The following is an 18,942-nucleotide window of genomic DNA, read 5'->3' as shown; positions in this document are numbered from 1 at the left end:
CATAGAACTGTTCTTGACAATGATTATCCCTGCCTTTTTATACTGAATGAAATGGTTTACAATATTTAATCTTATTCTAATTCAGCATACTTGGTGGGAACGATCTGGGTGGCATGATGTTTATGTTTATAGTCTGGATGATTGTTGATGTTGTGTGTTTATGTTTATTTATCGATCGCTCGCTTGGCTTGATCGATATTATGATGACTCGTATTTTGCTTATCGCGAGTGGCTGACTGGTGTTGCACTAACTCATCTAATGTTTACCCTTTTATTACGTTATCCCCGGGGACTTTTCCATATGATTCCGCGTATAATCGGGGCTCTACTGTAATTTCGGTTAGAAAACATAGAAAAAAAGCTTTACGCAATGGTGATATCGTAACCGATGAGATTTTATCAAGGTTCGATTAAATTCGAAAATGAGAATAAATACACTGCAATCGGTTATGTGAAAAAAAAACATTGTTTTTACTCTTTGTGGTCGTCTGTCTGCTCTCAGCCACCACTGCAAGAAATCATGCTAATCATATATTTTACTCAATCAAGTATCAGCTTATGCTATTCCTAAACGAAGCTTGATGTCTAGTGAACCTGTTCACGAATCAATACGGTGCTCCTATGAGTAATAGATAGCGGTACCTGAGTACCGCTATCTATTACTCATAGTAATACTGATATCAAACAAAGTAGTCACCCACACAAGACAAAGCACAGTGCGTTGAATGCATAGGAATGTGGGAAAAAAATCATAACAGCAGAATTCAGCCATTGTAACACTTTGGAGTGATGGAAAAGATTGTTCATAAGTATCAGAATGTTATAAAGTTATAAAGAGCATCAATTGTATCTTTGGAAACTCGTGTTTTCCAAAACTTTAAAGCAGTTTATCACAGTTCAATATACGAAACGAAACGTTTCTATAGTGAATGTACAGCTTTCACGTTTCGATACATACAGCCATACAGCTTTCACGTTCGAAAACCAACAATTGTCAGTATGATGTGCTATAAGCAAAATCTACATTTGAATCACATTCTTTGTAGAGTTCAATAGTGTCTTATTACTTAATGTTTCTTAATCGATGAATATAAGAAACCATTGAAACACTGCTCATATAAATGCTATTTTCTGTACACTGCACTGGGAAGAACAAAGCAAAGAGAAGCAATTGTGTTTTTTAATGTTATAAATACCTAAATTTCTGCATTTGAATCTTCAAGTAGATATTGAAACAATCAGACCAGATTTAAAATTAAAATAATATTTGTTCTTAGCATTATAACTCCTCGGATTCGACATCGAATTATTCCACATACTCAGCATTTAGTCGTACCATACCGTTGGTACGTCACCCCTCCGTCTTTATGCGATTCATCGTGATATCGGTAAATCATGTTGCTAAAATTACCAACATTGCAGATTGCCTTTACAAATTCAATTAATTGAAAAAACACGAACCTGCTGTTCTCATCATATCCAAGAGTACTCAGGAAAAAGTACTATCATAACCTCACAACAAATCCAGAGCACATTTTCCAGACATTTCAATGAATTTCTTCCAAACCTTTTTAATTTTATCCGATAACAACTGAAACTACCGACGGAGACGTTTTGACTATTATCGGAAATCTAAATACTAACGCTACAGACAGAGCAACCTAGCGATTACGTGTAGCTATGCGAACAAATGTTCATTGAAACGATTGATTGTTCGCATTAGGAAGGCGCAAGCGTTTTCCAAATGGGAAAAAAATGTTTTAATCCGCAAAATCTCCTAGGCCCTCATTTTGGTAATATCCTTCAGCTGGACAGATTATTTCATTGGGAATTTGCATGGTTACGCATGTAGGCAAAAAAAAACAACTAAATTGCGTTTTCCCAACACTAATTGTGTTGGTGATTACGTCTCCTATGCAAACATGGGCAGTGATGTCCAGCAGCAGTATGCATTTTCTAATAATTCACGAACATGATTGTAATTGTATGTATGTATGTTAATATCGCACAATGCTCGCATTCTCCCCCGCACATAGCGCATCACACTTTGTACCAGCTGCTTTCCTGCACTGGTTTGTCAGTCACTTCAACTTATACAACCCGTTTGAAGAATTAGTTGTAACAAATGGCCTAATTGTAAGGCCTCCATCTGGAGCATTTATTAGTCTAATTTGTGAATTGAAAATTTCAAAAACAGATTTTGACTGTTTTTGATTGTTTTTGAAATTTTCAATTCAGTAAAATACAATCCTACGTAAAGTGTTCGTTGGTGCTCATAGACACAGAACCTTATGCTTTCATATTTGATGTGTTTTGATCCGCGTTAGGGTTATGTGCCAAAAAAATTATTTACATCAATAAGAAGTCACAAAATAAAGAAAAATAAAAGGTTTTTTGATTCAACAAATTGTTTTTCTCGGCATACTGATTAAAAGTCTAAGTGAAAAAATGGCACTGCAAATGAGACCTACTGCTTTATCAGATTACTGATGCAAATAACATTTTATCTTGCCACTAATAGAACTTTTATAGAGATGGCCTGAAAAACTAAAGCAGCTTTTTGTTTCAGTGTAGAAGTTTAGAATCTATACTCAAAAATAATTTTAGCACATGTTTTGACATCCTGATCTGTTACTTTAAATTAGCTTTAAAATAACAGAAAATCTGCCACTCTCCCATACTGGTACAGCATTTGTATAATATATATATACATACCATAGCGATATAAGACCGATATGAGAGAGCGAAACAAGAGATCCTTCTTTCTACTTTCCCACATACACGGCCCAAACCGAAAAGGATATAGGTTCACGTTTATGTTCTTATTTTTTACTCTTAGAAAACACTTTTTGCAACAGCACTAGTAGCTATGGGGATAACTCAGTCATGTAAAACAGCTGTACATTTAAAAAAAAAATGAATTTATTTTTTCATTTTACCCTTCTGGACACGAAAAAGCATTTTTTTTCACTCGAAGATGATATGTTTTCTCTCTGTCAATATTCTATCATCATTTGGAATAGTTTCATGCAGTCTTCCATGTTTCACAAAAAACACTGCATCCGGGATAAACATGTCCACGCTGCTGTTCGCAGTTTTGTGTTTGAATACAAACATGATTTTTTCGTACCTATGTTTGAAAATGTGACATGTTTGTATTCGTAGTATGTTTGGACATACGATGTTTAATCCCAATGTTTCACATGATGTTCGAACATGGTGTACAGTTTCTCTTGCATTTTCACCCCAAGCACAGGCTGTGCGTAGAGTAGAAGAAGCGAATCGGACACCACACCACCACCACTCAACGCGTGGTGTGTTGGTATGTTGATATGGAAAAAATGCTTTCCTATCATGACAATGGGTGCTTCGTCTAAAATATTGGGCAAATAAAATAAACCTCTTTATCTGTTCTGAACAAAATAAACGTCGATTAATATCAGAGTTTTTCACTATTAATATCATTATTTAGTGGACGCATCAATTTATATATTGAATTCATGTAACATTCGTTATTATTAGCTATTTGAACAAGTACTAAAATTGAATAGAGCGTGGTGGAGATATTTAGTTACCCACAACAAATTTTGTTTACAATATTTCTATAATTTTAATCGAACATAAAGCACCAGAATTATTCAGCAGTGACATGTTAGGCGTGACGCTAACCACTCGACTACGGGAGCAACAATTTTGGCTGGAATACAAATGGCCAATACTGCCGAGCTATAAATCGAGCGAGGAAGAGAAAAAGAAAGGATGATGCAATCGCATGCATACATAGCATATGTCGTGCAGTGTAAGCTTTTAGTTTTTTCCTTCATTCAGTTTGTGATAACATTGAGAAATTAATGGTGTGTTTTAGCCGCTGAAATTTCTCTGCTGGTTCTGCTGTGTGCCGCTGAAGGTTGCATATAAAACTAATTTTTTTGGTATTTATTTTTTTGGTTAGGATTTGTACGACGTCGCCCGCTGTGCAGTCGGTTCCCCAGACTTTAATTGCCAACATGCACGCAAAAAAAAATCTCATAGAAAGCTTCTTTCTATTTAGAGAATGTTTTCTTTGCACGAAACCAAGGATTATTTAATCAGACTTGCAAAATGTGCATGAACTCATAGCCTCTTAGTTCGTGCAACTTTTGTAATGCGAACTAAATTTCAAGTTCGTTTCTGTGAAAAAGTATTCTACGAAGAAATGTTTTGGGATGAATAATTTCTTTCCGTGTATGAAAAGAAACGAAACGAAAGCAATGAATACTGCGACTTCGGGTGATATGTTTGTACATGATGTTCTTGAATTATAAACATCGTGTTTGTTTTCAAATGTTTATGTTTGTGTATCATTGTTCGTGTTCGGGATAGACTTTCAACACTAGCGAAAATCATGTTCGAATTCAAACAAAAACATGGAATTTTCAAATCGCGTGGACATGTGTAAGTGTTTTTCGGAAGACTGGTTTCATGGTTTGAAAATACCGTCATGTTTTGGAGTGAAATATTTTCGGCAGAGAAGGAAGGAAGGTATTGAATTAGAGAGACTTTAAACTCTGAGAGTTCATTCGTCTCTTGAGTAAGCCGGCAGAGAGTCTTTCTCTACTTTTTATAGAGGCAGGTGTTTAAATTGACGCCAATTACTACGCAAATGGATCTCCCAGCAGAACTCTTCCCCCCTCACATGCAGCAAAATTAACACAAGCATGTTACAATCAAAATTTGTCAGAGCTGAATCCATTGAATTTTTCGATCTGGGAATAATGCAAGAAAGGTTGAAGAACCCCATGCAAATGGGATTCAGAAAATTCAAAGTTGGAACGACAGTCTCTAAAATCAGATACAACGCATGTCCAAAAAGGTTCAAAGAAATCATCGCAGCTAATGGTGATCAGATTGGACTTTAGGTTATACCTCGTTTTACGTCTATATGTTAGTAAAAGAACACAAACAGAAAGAATAAAAATGACGATCTAATAGCAAGCTTTTTTTTTGGTCTTTTTTTGTGCTTCATAGTGCGGATCAAGGGACGAAGTCCGCTGGATCTGCTAGCATTCAACATACTCACTGGTATTCGTAAACATACTCACTGGTGAAATATTATGGTGAATGGTTCCCGGGATCGGTTGGGTGGTGATTAGCTTGACCGCTATGCCCTCCCTTTCAAAACATTTTTTTAAATACTAGACAATTTTGAAGGTCCGGGGCAATCCATTTTCATGGAAGTTTAAATCGAATAGCTGCGATCACCTTTTCGCATATGCGAAATTAAACTTTTTAACGATGATAATGAATATAGAACATTGGATCAGTTTTAACCCTTTTCGGTCGGAATTAATTTCCCTTGAAAGAGATCCTCTTATCTTTCCACGCTATTTATAGTCCCGAGACGTGAAATGATCTGTTCATTGAATTATTTTCACAATTTAGACATGCATTCACCAGATAATACTCATAGTAGGTGAATAGACCCGATAAATCAATCTTTTGTGAAGTTAGGTCCGACTTCTATGAACTAATAAGTATATATGATTTGGTCTTATCTAAGAATATGTATATTTCACGATGTCTTCATAAGACACCAAATATGTGAATGATCAATCGATATCTGATTCCCTACATGCTGGTAAATAGATTAGAAACTAAATAGTTTCAGTAAAAAGACAATGCAGTGTTCCAGAAATTTAATCTACATAAATGCTCAATTTTGTCGTGAAATTTTATTGCTAATATAACTCACCATATGTTCGTTCACCTATCAGAAAAAATATTCTCAGTAGGCCTAATGACCGATGATGGTAAGTCACTTATTTGTAACATAGACTTATTTGTTCATCTGGAAACATTTAACACGACTAGACAGAAGATAATGCCGCATTTTTTTTTGTTTACACATTTTTGTTTGTACATAAATTCAATTAACTGTTCCATCGTCTACTATAATTCACAAGATTCAACAAGCTTTTTGTGAGATAGACCTATACACGAGAAAAAAAGATTTCTTTCGAGTAATGTTTATTTCATCATTTCAGCTCCATGATATTCACATGATAGTCCTTGAGCTACCTTAGCTATCTCATAGATTTTTTTACAATAGATGACTGTATCGTGCACAAATTCCTCAGGGCTCACTTCCACATTTTTTACAACCTAATTTGGCAATCATTTTGGACCGCAAAGAACCTTAGCTGCTCTAGCTTCCGAAGGAATCAAACTAGGTAATTTTGAGCTCAATTCATCAACCGTACAGCAATAAGTGTAGCCACGTGTAACGTTTTTAAACTGCCCATTCACAAAACCATACTGAGCACAATGTGTGGAATCGTCACATAATCTATCCGAAATAGTTGCCTCATCCAGGAATGGATTATTGTGCTGCACAAATGCAATTGCAGCGTTCTGTTTCCGTGATTTCAATACCTTCCACATCAGAGATGGAACAGGTATTTTACTAACAGTGCCTTCACTTTCTTTCACAGTAGTGAGGTAAAATGGAATCAATTTCTTCTTCGAATCGGGTAAATTCAATACTCCTGAAGATCCGGTGTAAATCATTAAATCCTCTTGCATATTTTTGGCCATTTTTCGAGCTATACTCTCAACGCGTTCCCAATTCTCGGCATTGCATATCTGTATGAAATGTTAAATGTGCTTTGTTTAAAATGTCATGCTTTGATTGGTAGTTTCACCTACCTGCCACTGTGGAACAACGTTCAAGTAGTAATACGTGGCTAGGCGCCACGATCGAAAGATCCCATCAGCATCTGGAGCGAGGTGACCTCTTGAGAGACGTAAACGGCTAGAATTATCTACATTTTGTGGATTATAACATGTTTAAAATGATACTTAGTATTTCTCACGTGGCATGAATTTTTTCGCTTGAGTTTCACTTCCAAGTAAATTCGTCAACGTTGCAAAAGATGACCTTATGGTGAACAGGTTCGATGGATCAACCTCGGGAGGAGTCATGTCCGATTTGAATGATCTTGGACGTGTAAAGGATTTAATCTTGGCTAGAATAGATAACCAAACTGATGGAACCATATCATACCAAGAAATTTAAATGATTTACATCCTATTGCTGTTCCTCGAATTTCGTGATGAGAATAGATCGGTGCGGCCAAACGCATATCGTAACATACTTCAATCAAGGGAATTTTACCGACGGTGGGTATGTCGAATCCAATATTGAACAGTGTACCATCTACCGCACAATTCTGGGGTGCTGTTTTCCTCCACACAATGCTATCAGTTCTTCTCTGACACACCACACGTCTGATGTCAATGGTGGATCCTTGAATTCGAAAGGTCGTACCGCAGACGCATTCAATTGATGCGACTTCCAAGTTTGCTAGAATACCAACGTGTTAGTCTCTTGATTCAACGTGTGTACGATACATTTGTATTAACACTTACTTCCGTCAATAGTGCTACCCGGACATGCTATAAGAGTTCGATCAGTTTCCGACCATTGTAGCGTACCATTTACTGGTGCCCACAACTCATTGTTGCTTTTTAGGAACACCGGCTCTGGATCAGCTAAATCGTTTATGTTCACTTCGCATGCTGGGCAATTAAAACGTTCGTTTTTCTGTCAGCGATTTAATCATTAAAAGGCACTTTTACTTACATCCATCAACGAGACGAAAGGTCACAGCTAAAACCAGCATACACGCTAATTTGCTCATCTTGGAAGATTGAACTCAACTAGGCAAAAATACCGCGGCGTTTCATTTTTATACATTTTTTGTTTGCACATAGATTCATTGAAGTTTTCTAGCATCAATACACTTGCTTCATTCAAAAATGCCTCCAGCCAGTTACTTAGACCTATCCGGTTTAACAAAAAAAAAATTCTTTCACATGATGAATATTTGACCAGATGTAGTTACATGAGGCTTCCATGATAGACATTGTATCGCGAATAGTTTGGTTTTCATCAAGATTAGCAGCGACATGCTTTCCTCCTACTAACTTATAGTTAGTTTTTTCTAGCTACAGTTCAGGGTGCAGAAAATTCAACCACACGGGTTTACGGTTTGAAAAAAAATAAGATATTTTTTTGGGGTCCGCGTGTTTTATACTCTAGCGGTACACACTCACAGGATAGAGACAAATCGGCAGACTCAGCCAGAGGGGCGAGTCCAACGAGACGAACAAATGAGCGTTGAAAGGGAGCGATGGCAAAAAAATAGATTCATTACGATTTGTTCGCTCGTTGGATTCACATGCAGGCTAAAAAGGGTCCTTTTCAGGATCACAAAATTATCTTCAATCTAAAGAGTTTATTGTTTTGTTATCACTCGATATCCCCATCTTGTTCGGCTAAACCTTTCGGTTTCTGATTGCATTTGCCACTCGCCACAGCTTTCACAGTTGGAAAATTTCTTCCAATCCAGCTTGTGACATATTTTACAGTAAATTACATTCAATGGCACGTCGCATTATCACTACTCAGTGTCGCATTGGAGGCGATTTTAACCTGTAATTGAACATTTGCGATGACAGTGGTACAGTGTCGACTTTCAATGTGGGGTCATAATTTGGATCTCTATGTTTACAAAAATGTCCAACTAAATAAATCGCATTACATGTCCGTCCAATTAGCTAAATGCCGAACTAATTGTAAATTACTGTACTTTCAATCTGGAAACAATTTAAGAATTGGTGAAAATTGAACAATCAGGAAAGTCCCCAACTATCAATAAGCTCAGAACAACTGCCAAATTCACATACTCATCAGATCCTGGCAAACAAATTATGAAAACATCAATTTGTGTTTTATTATTATTTTGGATAATGTTTTAGAAAGCATTGAACTGTATTTCCTAAACTCTTTTTTAGAAGGTTTAATGGCCCTGAAAAGCGCCTTGTTTTATGGAATGGTTCCAATTTAGAAAACTTAGTACTCGTGGTTTTGAAAAAAACCATTTCGAACGCCCTCGATGCCGCCTTGTTCTGGATTTGCCACCAAAGCAGATTATAAAAAGAACAAACTTTTTTCATCTGCTACCTGCTGCCGTTTTGCGATTGCGTTTGCCACTCCCCACTCGCCACTCGTTGCAACTACCTGTTGTCTTGATGTCCACCGAACCGAATGTGTTCTGCTCCGAACGCGGGTTTTCTTATCGTCGCCAGCAGCTTTGCCAGCTAACTCGATCACTTCGGCGGCCGAAACTATATAACGCCGGCTAGGTGGACTGGTGCACTGGTACTAACGCGCTCGGCCTAGCTACCCTTGCGGGGAACTCCAGATCAACACGGTTCGAGCGGGATTTTGCCTTTCTCTTCACTTTTCCTCCTTTACCATGTCCAGACATGGCTGCTTGGGTTGGTTTGTTGATGTGTTGTGATGCGAACCGATGTGGTGTACGGTTTGAATGAGAATGATCGTTACAGCAGCGGAGCGGGGATTTTTAAGCTGACTGGCTGGCTCGAAAATTACGCATGTGTGAGTCTGCGACCAATGTTTCCCTCATTTTTTTTCTTTTTCCTTTCCTTCATTGTATTTCGCTGCTACTCTGGTTGCCCGTTTTGGTCGGTACGATTTGAGAAGCACAAAATGGACCAATCAAAAATGGGCACATAGTGCATTTGGACAATGCTTGATATTTCACAATTATTCAATTATTTATCTCAAGAAAAATGAAATGTTATTCGTTATGATAGATGCGTAGATATATTTCCTATCAATTGATGCAAAAACCTTTGCGATCTATTGAGAAATGCTCGAGTTATAAGCGTTCCAAATCTTGCATTTTTTCCTACTTGTTCAGTGCCTAGATTTCCATTTCACCCCCTATATCTTCCGGTTAGACGAAGTCCTACGTCAAAAAATTTTTTTTAGATTCATATCTTTTGAACCAGTGGACTGATTTAGATGATCGACATATTAGACTTTTTTTTACTTTTTTGAAATAATGTTTCACTTGCAAAAAAATGGATTTTGTTTTCAAAATTGTTGATTGTATTTGTTTTTTTATTGTTTACATGGCTAGTCCAAAAAATAAAGATCAATTTCAGGATGCAATGAGGGGGATTTAACGCAGTTGGTCAGGACAGTCAATGTTTTTCGTCAGGACGGTGAATATCTAAATGAATGCCTAAATCAGGCTTAAATCACACATAGCATTCCAGCAGAAAAGTCAATTTTCCTTGTGAGATGACGATGATGGCCTAACTTGACTACATAATGTGACTTGTGTGAAGTTAGCGGATAAAAGTTCAGCGCAAAAAAGGTTTTGTTGCATGCAAGTTTCTCTTCAACGTTTTGTTGGATTTAAAGAATAATGAATTATTTTAATTGAAATAAAATGAGTGTTTAGTAGGCAACTTCCTTCGAAATCATGCTCATTTGTTAGAGAAAGAATTCATTCATCTTTGATAATGTATCATTTTCTTCTAGATCGTGTCAGATAAAAGTTATAGAGAGAAACGTGAGCATGAGTCTATATAGGAAAATATAACATATATTAAAAATCAAAAAAAGTTGTTCGAAACATAAAAATACGCTTATCTAGGGATAGTCTCATTCGATAGAGAATTGTTTCACCTATCTTCAGCCAGAATTTCATTTTTTTTATCGGGTCTAAAAAAAGTTATAGACTGAAAAGTGAACACGGGTAATGAATTTATATAAGAAAAACAAACCAAATTTTGAAAATCAAAAAAAGGTGCTCGAAACATAAAAATTCGCATATCTGGGGATAGGCTTATTCGATAGAGAATTCGGCCGTTCTACGCATAGTTATCCCATTTTCCAAACACAGCAACTAAGGAAAACGCAATCAAAGTTTTCTCGCATATTTGTCTACCAAAAGCTTTAAGCAATTCAATTTAGCAATACATCGGGTTTTTTATAAGCACTATACTATTGTTTAATGAAATGTGATGAGATCCCCTCACTGAATCAATTAAGCTTGATTACGGGTTTACAAATTCATGGCGGGACTGTTATGCCTGTATCAACATGGGACAATTGAACTTGATGTTGTTTTTTGATATACTGGGAACAAACAATAATTTTTTTTGTGTTTTTTCGAAAAATTATGCATAGAAACATCGTTTTATGAAGAAATGAGTGATCTCCGACACCTTCGCAGAATATAAAAATCATTGTTATCAGGCATTTGCTAACAAGGTGTACACGTGTTCTGTTAAACTTTTTCTTATTTGTTTGAGAATTAGTTAGTTAGTTCTGAAAGTGTGACATGAAATTCTTGAACCGACTTATTCGATATAGATCTACAAAAAATACATGGTGGGACAGTTATGAATAGAATATCAACATGGGACAATTGAACTCGATGTTGTTTTTTTTAAGTTGGGAATAAACTATATGTTATTTTGTGTTTTTCCGTAAAGTTATGCATAAAAACAACGTTATATGAAAAAAAAGTGAGAATCGTCAAAAAGTAACATGGGACAACTATGCGAAGAACGGTAGAATTGTTTCACCAATCTTCAGTCAGAATTTCAATTTTTTTATCGGTACTAAAAAAAAGTAATAAGACTGAAAAGTGATCATGGGTAATGAATGTATATAAGAAAAACAAGCCAAATTTTGAAAATCAAAAAAAGTTGTTCGAAACATAAAAATGCGCTTATTTGGAAGAATGTTTATTCGATAGAGAATTGTTTCACCTATCTTCAGCCAGAATTTCAATTTTTTTAATCGGGTCTAGAGAAAGTTATTGACTGAAACGTGAACTTGTGTGATGGGTTTGTATGAGAAAAACACACCAAATTTTGAAAATCAAAAAAAGTTGTTCGAAACATGAAAATTTATTCGTTGCACGAACATCTCTTGGTAAGGTAGATGATATTAACCCTGCTAATTTACCGCAAAGGGACAATATATAATTTAGAAAGAAAGATTTCTGGGATTCTGGAAAAGATCTCGTTTGGAGACGAGAGCAATTTCAATGTTTGTTAGATGGGGAAAACAGGTTAATTAGATTCAAGACTGGATATAAAGAGCGAATTAAATTCGACAGTCTTGAAGAGCAGAAATCATATACAACATTCCATGATTTAATCAGACATCCCAATAGTACATGTCAGGCTTATTTCAAAGGTGTAGAAGATTACGTTCCATTGAAAAAAACGAAACGAACGATTAAAATTTTTGCACGTTGCATGTTCCTTTCATGTAAACGTTTTATATTCATCACTACCTTTGATCCTTTGGAAGATGATGACGTTGATTTTAAAATTCTTCATGACATGGATGATATTTCCCACCCAACTCCATTGGCCTCACAAATTCGGGAAAATAAAGAGTTTTGTTACAACAGGAAATTTTGAAAACTACCACTCGTGATTTCATCAAGAACCAAATAGACACTCTTCATGAGAACCAAATTTCGTTTGAATTGGATAGGAACCTTCGAGGTTGTATTTCTGATGATGCAGCCAGAAAAATGGCTTCTGAAGCTAGATATAAGCTCCGAGAAGATAAGGATGTCTTCTCTGCGCTTGGAGAGTTGTCGAGGAAGCCTGAGAGTTCAATCATGAGTTTGCAATACAAACCTATTAATATCCTTCTGATGACCAAAGCACAGCTTGACATTTTTATTAATATTTCAGTTGAATCCGGTCCACTTGACTTTCATCTAGATGCGACTGGTGTCCAATGGTATTCCATATCCGGTAGTAGTATGCTTCTGTACAGTTTGATTGCACGCGTTCAAATTTGTCCTCGTGACAAGCTAAAACCATTTCCTATCGCTAATTTTTTTACTGAAAATCACTACACCGGGAATTTTGAGACTAATTTGCGTGTGATAGCAAATTTTATAGTCAACAACACGAAAAAAAGACTCTCGTCTATTTTTCGAACTGTTACAACAGATTTTTCATTAGCTGAGATAAATGCACTTATGTCATCTTTTAATGCAATGTCTATAGTGCAGTATCTCAAAGTTTGTGAAGCGTGGGTTCTAGATGAAAATTTGAATAAAAAATAAGATTTTGTTGTTCTCAAGCTGTGCAGCTCTCATTTGACGAAAATGTTTTACAGGGATGTAGACAAATTCATACCAGAGAAATATCATCCGGATAATAAATTCTGTAAAATTGTATTTGCGTTTTTGTTCAATATAAGATACGCAGACACGATTTACGATATTCTAAAGTTATTTTTCAGATATTTATTGACTAAAAAGACAAATGTTAAATTAGATTGTTATGGACGTTTGACAAAATATTTAAGTTTCTTGAAAGAAGATGAATCAATACCAAGTGATACAGAATCTTGCACTGTAAGTAATGTTTTTGGCACAGAAAATTATGATGATTTCAAGACAATTTATCAGTCAAGTCCTTTTTACCAACGAGGATTGATTGATTTCAAAGCTGTGGTGAAGCAAACTCGATTTATACCTTCATCAACACATTTTTGAAAAAATACATTACATATTTACCTTTCTGGACCCCTCTATTAACTTAACAGGATTATCCAGAAACACAGAAAGTTGAATTGAGGCAAAAATTCAATCGATCTAATAATAGGACCATTGGAGAATATCAGAAGGACATGAAATGTGATATTAAAAATTGCACCTTTATTGGCAATCAAGATCGGGTAAGAATCGATGATTATATTTTACATATTCATGAACAAAATGTAAATACAATCGTTAAAAGATTCAAATTGCGAGTGCCAAATACGCGAAATACGAAAATGGAGAATTTTGAACGACCTGATGCAACATCCACACCTTTTTTTAATAAAAATTCCCGAAAACGTAAATTGGAAAATTCAGAATTATTCGTTACTCCAGCTTCACCAGTCCAAACCCCTCTAAGTACAATGCGTGTTTCAGCATTTCAGCAGGGCACGCTCCATGGATTTGAAGTCTGTGTTAGGGAAACACATTCCAGTCGGAACAAAAATACCCCCGACTTGCATGAATTTGAAATACCGATTTCTCCAGGCACCTTGGTTTAGAAATCTCTATTATGGAACACATTTCGGTGGGACCAAAAGCTCCCCCTACTTTCGTGTGTTTGCAATGTCGATTTCGCTGCTTGGTTTTAAAGTCTGTGTTAGGGAACATTTTTCGATGAGAACAAAAGTCCCCCTACTTCCATGTATTTGCAATGCCGATTTCCCCAAGGCTGCTTGGTTTTGATGGCTGTGTTAGGGACACCGTAAATCGGGCCAATCAAAACGATGCAGTTAGAGCGTTTAGATAACGCCTAATATTTTACAGTTATTCAATTGTTTATCTTATGGAAAACAACATTTTGTTAGTTGCGATAGATGCGTAGAAATATTCCCTATCAATTGATGCAAACATCTCTCCTATCCAGTACGAAATGTTCGAGCTATAAGCATTCGAAATCTTTCATTTTTTCCTGCATGTTCTGTGTTTAGGTTTTCATTTTACCCTCCATATATTCCGGTTAGACGTAGTCCCACGTCAAAATTATTTATTTTCATAGATTCTAAGCATATGTATAGTTCAGATCAAATGTTTGAATTAATCAAAACGAATCTCAAGACACACACCAGGAATAGTAAAATTTCAAATTTTCTCAATATTTTAAATAAATTCACTTCAATGGCTATGAAATGCAATTATCAACCAGATAGAATAAACCGTGGAGTTCATGTTCTCCATAATATTGAGATGTATCTCACCAACCAATGTCTTCTGAGCGCTTCATTCGATCCTGAATATGAGAGGATGAGAATTTTGAAAAACATTATTTTAAATTCCAATAATGTTGAAAAAATGTGTCTGGGCTGCGGAGTAAAAGAAAATGACACATCGTTTTCGGGATCATTAAATCGAGTGAACTGCAAAAAATGCAATAGGTGGTGGCATGTAGGCTGCATCAGGGATAAATATTTACTTAAAGATTCCACACAATTTTCTTGCATAATGTGTGTTGGAATCAAGTACAATTTCAGAGAGTAAATAAAAATTAACAAATAGTTTATATTCAAATATTACTTTTTTTATGCTAGAAGTAGGTTTTTGGAATATTTTTTATAAGCATTAGTTGGATTCAACTCTGCCAGCTTAATAAGCTGACGGTTCCAAGCCCGTGAAAGGAGGAGGATTAGGTTTATATGATACCTGGAAAATTCAACAATAATTTATATACAAATTTAAAGCTTTGGAATCAAAGAAGTTAAAAATGAAGGAAAAATAAAAAAAAATTAGAGTATTGTTCTAATTCACCAACCTGACTACCATTCTATTTTGATGTATTTTAATATTGATTACACTCATCCTCATTGATCCTCTGAAAGCTAATGTTTCATATGGCGTTGAATCAAGAAGGTAAATTTCACACTTGTAACTAGAGATTAAGCAGATATTCGGTACTCAATTATAACTCAATTATATATACTATTCGGCTGGATAAATAACTTCTCATTAAAACAAAATAAATCATAACACAACAGGTTATAAAAATCATTCCACTTTACTCCCACTTTACCAACTTGTAACTTATCTAATTATGTATATTTTCTTCCGTTCAATTTTTGTTTTAATGTTAAAATCTTTGTTTTATTTATTCAGAATTCGAAAAAACATCCGAAATTCGTGCCACTATACTAGAATACCTCCTTAATTTATTATCAGTACTCAAAAATCAACTAGTTGTATATAATGATGAATGAATAATAACTTTCAGCAGTTGTAAACGTTACTGCAAAGAACTGAATGATGAACTAGCGAACTTTGCCAGATGGGTATAATACTGCTTAGAGTGACCATCAAATATAATGATCGTGATTGCGAAAATATCGTTTTCGAATCGGAATCACTTAACAGTCGATTTCGTTAACAATTGGATTTTTTTCATGATCGCGACACTTACTATTATTTTGTTTTGCCACTCTGTTGAAACAATTCCAAAAGGTGTCGTGAGCTACGTTCCTTACAGTCTTTTTTGCTTCGTTGAACGGATGTTGAAAATGGCAATGAACTGTTCTGCCGCTCTACGCATAGTTGTCCCATGTTACTAATCGACAATTTTCACTTTTCTTCATAAAACGATATTTTTATGCCTAGTCTTCTGGAAAAATACAAAAAAGTTATTGTTTGTCCCAGCTTTAAAAAAAACAACACCAAACACAACTGTCTCATGTTGATATTCTAGGCATAACTGGCTTGCCATGTAGTTTATGTAGATCCATAATAAATAAATTGGTTCAAGTACAAGAATTTGATCCCACGCTTTCAGCAGGACTAATGCACTTATTTCTGGTTTAGGAAAATAAACTAGTTGTAAAAAAAAAATAAAAAGATAACAGAACACGTGTACACCTTGTAAGTGAATGCCTGATAACAATGAGATTTATATTCTGCAAAGCTGTTGCAGATCACTTCTTTTCTTCATTATTCTCTATCGAATAAGCCAACTTTTTTTGATTTTCAAAATTTGGCATGTTTTTACTCATACAAACCCATCACACAAGTTCACGTTTCAATCAATAACTTTCTTTAGACCCGATTGAAAAAATTTAAATTATGGTTGAATATAGGTGAAACGATTTTCTATCGATTAGGCATTTTTCCAAATAAGCGCATTTTTATGTTTCGAACACATTTTTTTGATTTTCAAAATTTGGCTTTTTCATATATAAATTCATTACCCATGTTCACTTTTCAATCTATAACTTTTTTTAGACCCGATAAAAAAATTGAAATTCTGGCTGAAGATAGGTGTAACAATTCTCTATCGGATGAGACTATCCCCAGATAAGCGTATTTTTATGTTTCGAACAACTTTTTTTGATTTTTAATATATGGTATATTTTCCTATATAGACTCATGCTCACGTTTCTCTCTATAACTTTTATCTGACACGATCTAGAAGAAAATGATACATGTTCAAAGATGAATGAATTCTTTCTCTAACAAATGAGCATGATTTCGAAGGAAGTTGCCTAATAAACACTCATTTTATTTCAATTTAAATAATTCATTATTCTTTAAATCCAACAAGACGTTGAAGAGAAACTTGCATGCAACAAAAACTTTTATCCGCTAACTTCACACAAGTAGCCTTGCCTTCAACGCGAATTGGATAAAACTGCAGCGGCCGTACGTTTTTTTTCTCTGGGTTTGGATCGATTAATCGACGTAAATTATTCGTTCGCTTCTATTATTGGTTGTGCAGTATTCGTTCGATTAATAATCGATTTCTGTAGGAAGTATTCGATTAATCGATTGATCGAACGAGTATCGGGGATCACTAATCCTACCGTTTTTTGATTCATTGACATTTTCGCAGTCCTGTGAAATTTTGATCACATTTAGCAATCTATCACTTCAGCCGAGATTAACTTCCGTGGAACCCCAGAGTAATCAATAGGCTTTAAACAATAGCTATAAACCCTTTATCCACATATAGAACAATGAACGAATGCTTGCTATGCTTTTAATGCTTATATAGGACATATATAAAGCTAAAACGACGAAATCAAACAAAAAAGCAAAAAAAAAGCACGCAGAATAGGATCTTTGAACTGATTAAAAACAAAGGACGCATGTTGTAATCATGCGAATTTGACGTAGAGGAGGTGGGGGTAATACGGACATGTTAAGAATAACTTCAATTATATCTTTAGAAACTCATGCTTTCCAAAACATATATGCAGTTATGTGCAATTCACTGGTTTTCGAATTAATCGGCCAAATGTGCCACGAAACAGTGTTTTACAATGTTTTTTACCGAATTAAATTTAGACAGACAAAAAAGTAGAACATTTTTGTGGATGCGGGTAATATAAATAATTTCGCTCTCTTATCGTTTGTTTGTACAACAACTGATATAGATAATACTCTTTCCATCACTTTCCATTATGTATTGGATGTGATTGGATGACATCACTGTCCATTTCGCCTCACCAGTACCCAATAATTTAAATTTTGCACTCACAAATGAATTTACTTTGCCGAACATACCTAATATCGCTTCTATGTCAACTCAAGAACTGAAATATAGGCATTAGTAAATTGAATTTTGATATTAAACCACTGAAAATGCTTAATATCGAAGCCGATAAAATTACATCCACACGCGGAATCATGTATAATTTTCAGTTTTTGTTTACCTTTCCTACATTTGAACAGTATTCATTATCTTAGGGTGGTTAACATATTATGGAATAATATGTAGAACGGGTTCTCATTAACAGAAATTTGAAATACAAAATGTAACTATACAAATCAACCACGGCCCATATTACCCCCACTGTCCGTATTACCCGCACTTTCCCTACATTACGAAGGAGTGGAAACCTTTCTACTGGTTCTATAGTTATAAAAACTAGTATTTTTGTTTTCGAATGTTTCGCGCCTGACAAAGACAGTGCACAAAGCTTGTCTTACAAACAAAGACAGTTTTTATATCATACACTATATATATTATTTCCACCGAGTTTTTACATATCTCCGGAAACTAAAAAAAATTGTTCTATTATTATAGAACGTAATAAATAAAACGTTGAAAGATTGATAATTATATGAACGCATATTCGCAAAAAGGGTAAGGTAAGGCTAATCTAAATTCCTTACTAATTTAAATAAATACAATAAACTTATATCGTTACAAGTTTTCAATGTTTTCACCACCAACAGAAATCCAAACATTGAATAAAATAATAATAATTTCCATTATTGAAAGCAAAAAAAAATAAACTTACATCCGTACGCCAGCCGAAAAGTCGCAATGGAAACCACTATATGCACCAAATGCTTCATTCTTGAGCATGAAACTTGACTGATGAAACTGTTCTTTTCAGTTACATTTATATACTTCAAATGAATTATGCATCGGCATTCAAAAATGTTGTCATTACCTGCATAATTCGGTTGAACAATAGGAGGCTTTTTATTCGGATGTTACATATATTTGAACAAGTGAAAGATGCAAAATTTTTGCGAATGACAAAAATACAAACAATCGTTTGATTAGTTCGAT

General features: G+C 35.1%; 1 protein-coding gene across 1 annotated transcript; it reads right to left on the bottom strand.

Moving 5' to 3' along the window:
* Positions 1-6,096: 6,096 nt before the first annotated feature.
* On the bottom strand, positions 6,097-7,796 carry LOC129770413 (uncharacterized). The gene is made up of 6 exons (XM_055773243.1): positions 7,622-7,796; positions 7,408-7,557; positions 7,064-7,342; positions 6,852-7,004; positions 6,685-6,800; positions 6,097-6,621 (listed from the first exon to the last, which is right to left on the bottom strand). The coding sequence occupies exons 1-6, from the start codon at positions 7,677-7,679 to the stop codon at positions 6,154-6,156; spliced, it is 1,224 nt and encodes a 407-aa protein (XP_055629218.1). The 5' UTR covers positions 7,680-7,796; the 3' UTR covers positions 6,097-6,153.
* Between the last annotated feature and the right edge of the window lie 11,146 nt (positions 7,797-18,942).

The sequence above is a fragment of the Toxorhynchites rutilus genome, chromosome 2, assembly GCF_029784135.1.
Source record: "Toxorhynchites rutilus septentrionalis strain SRP chromosome 2, ASM2978413v1, whole genome shotgun sequence".
NCBI lineage: Eukaryota > Metazoa > Arthropoda > Insecta > Diptera > Culicidae > Toxorhynchites > Toxorhynchites rutilus.
Note: the sequence above shows the minus strand (reverse complement) of the source record. Positions and strands in the feature narration are given on the sequence as shown.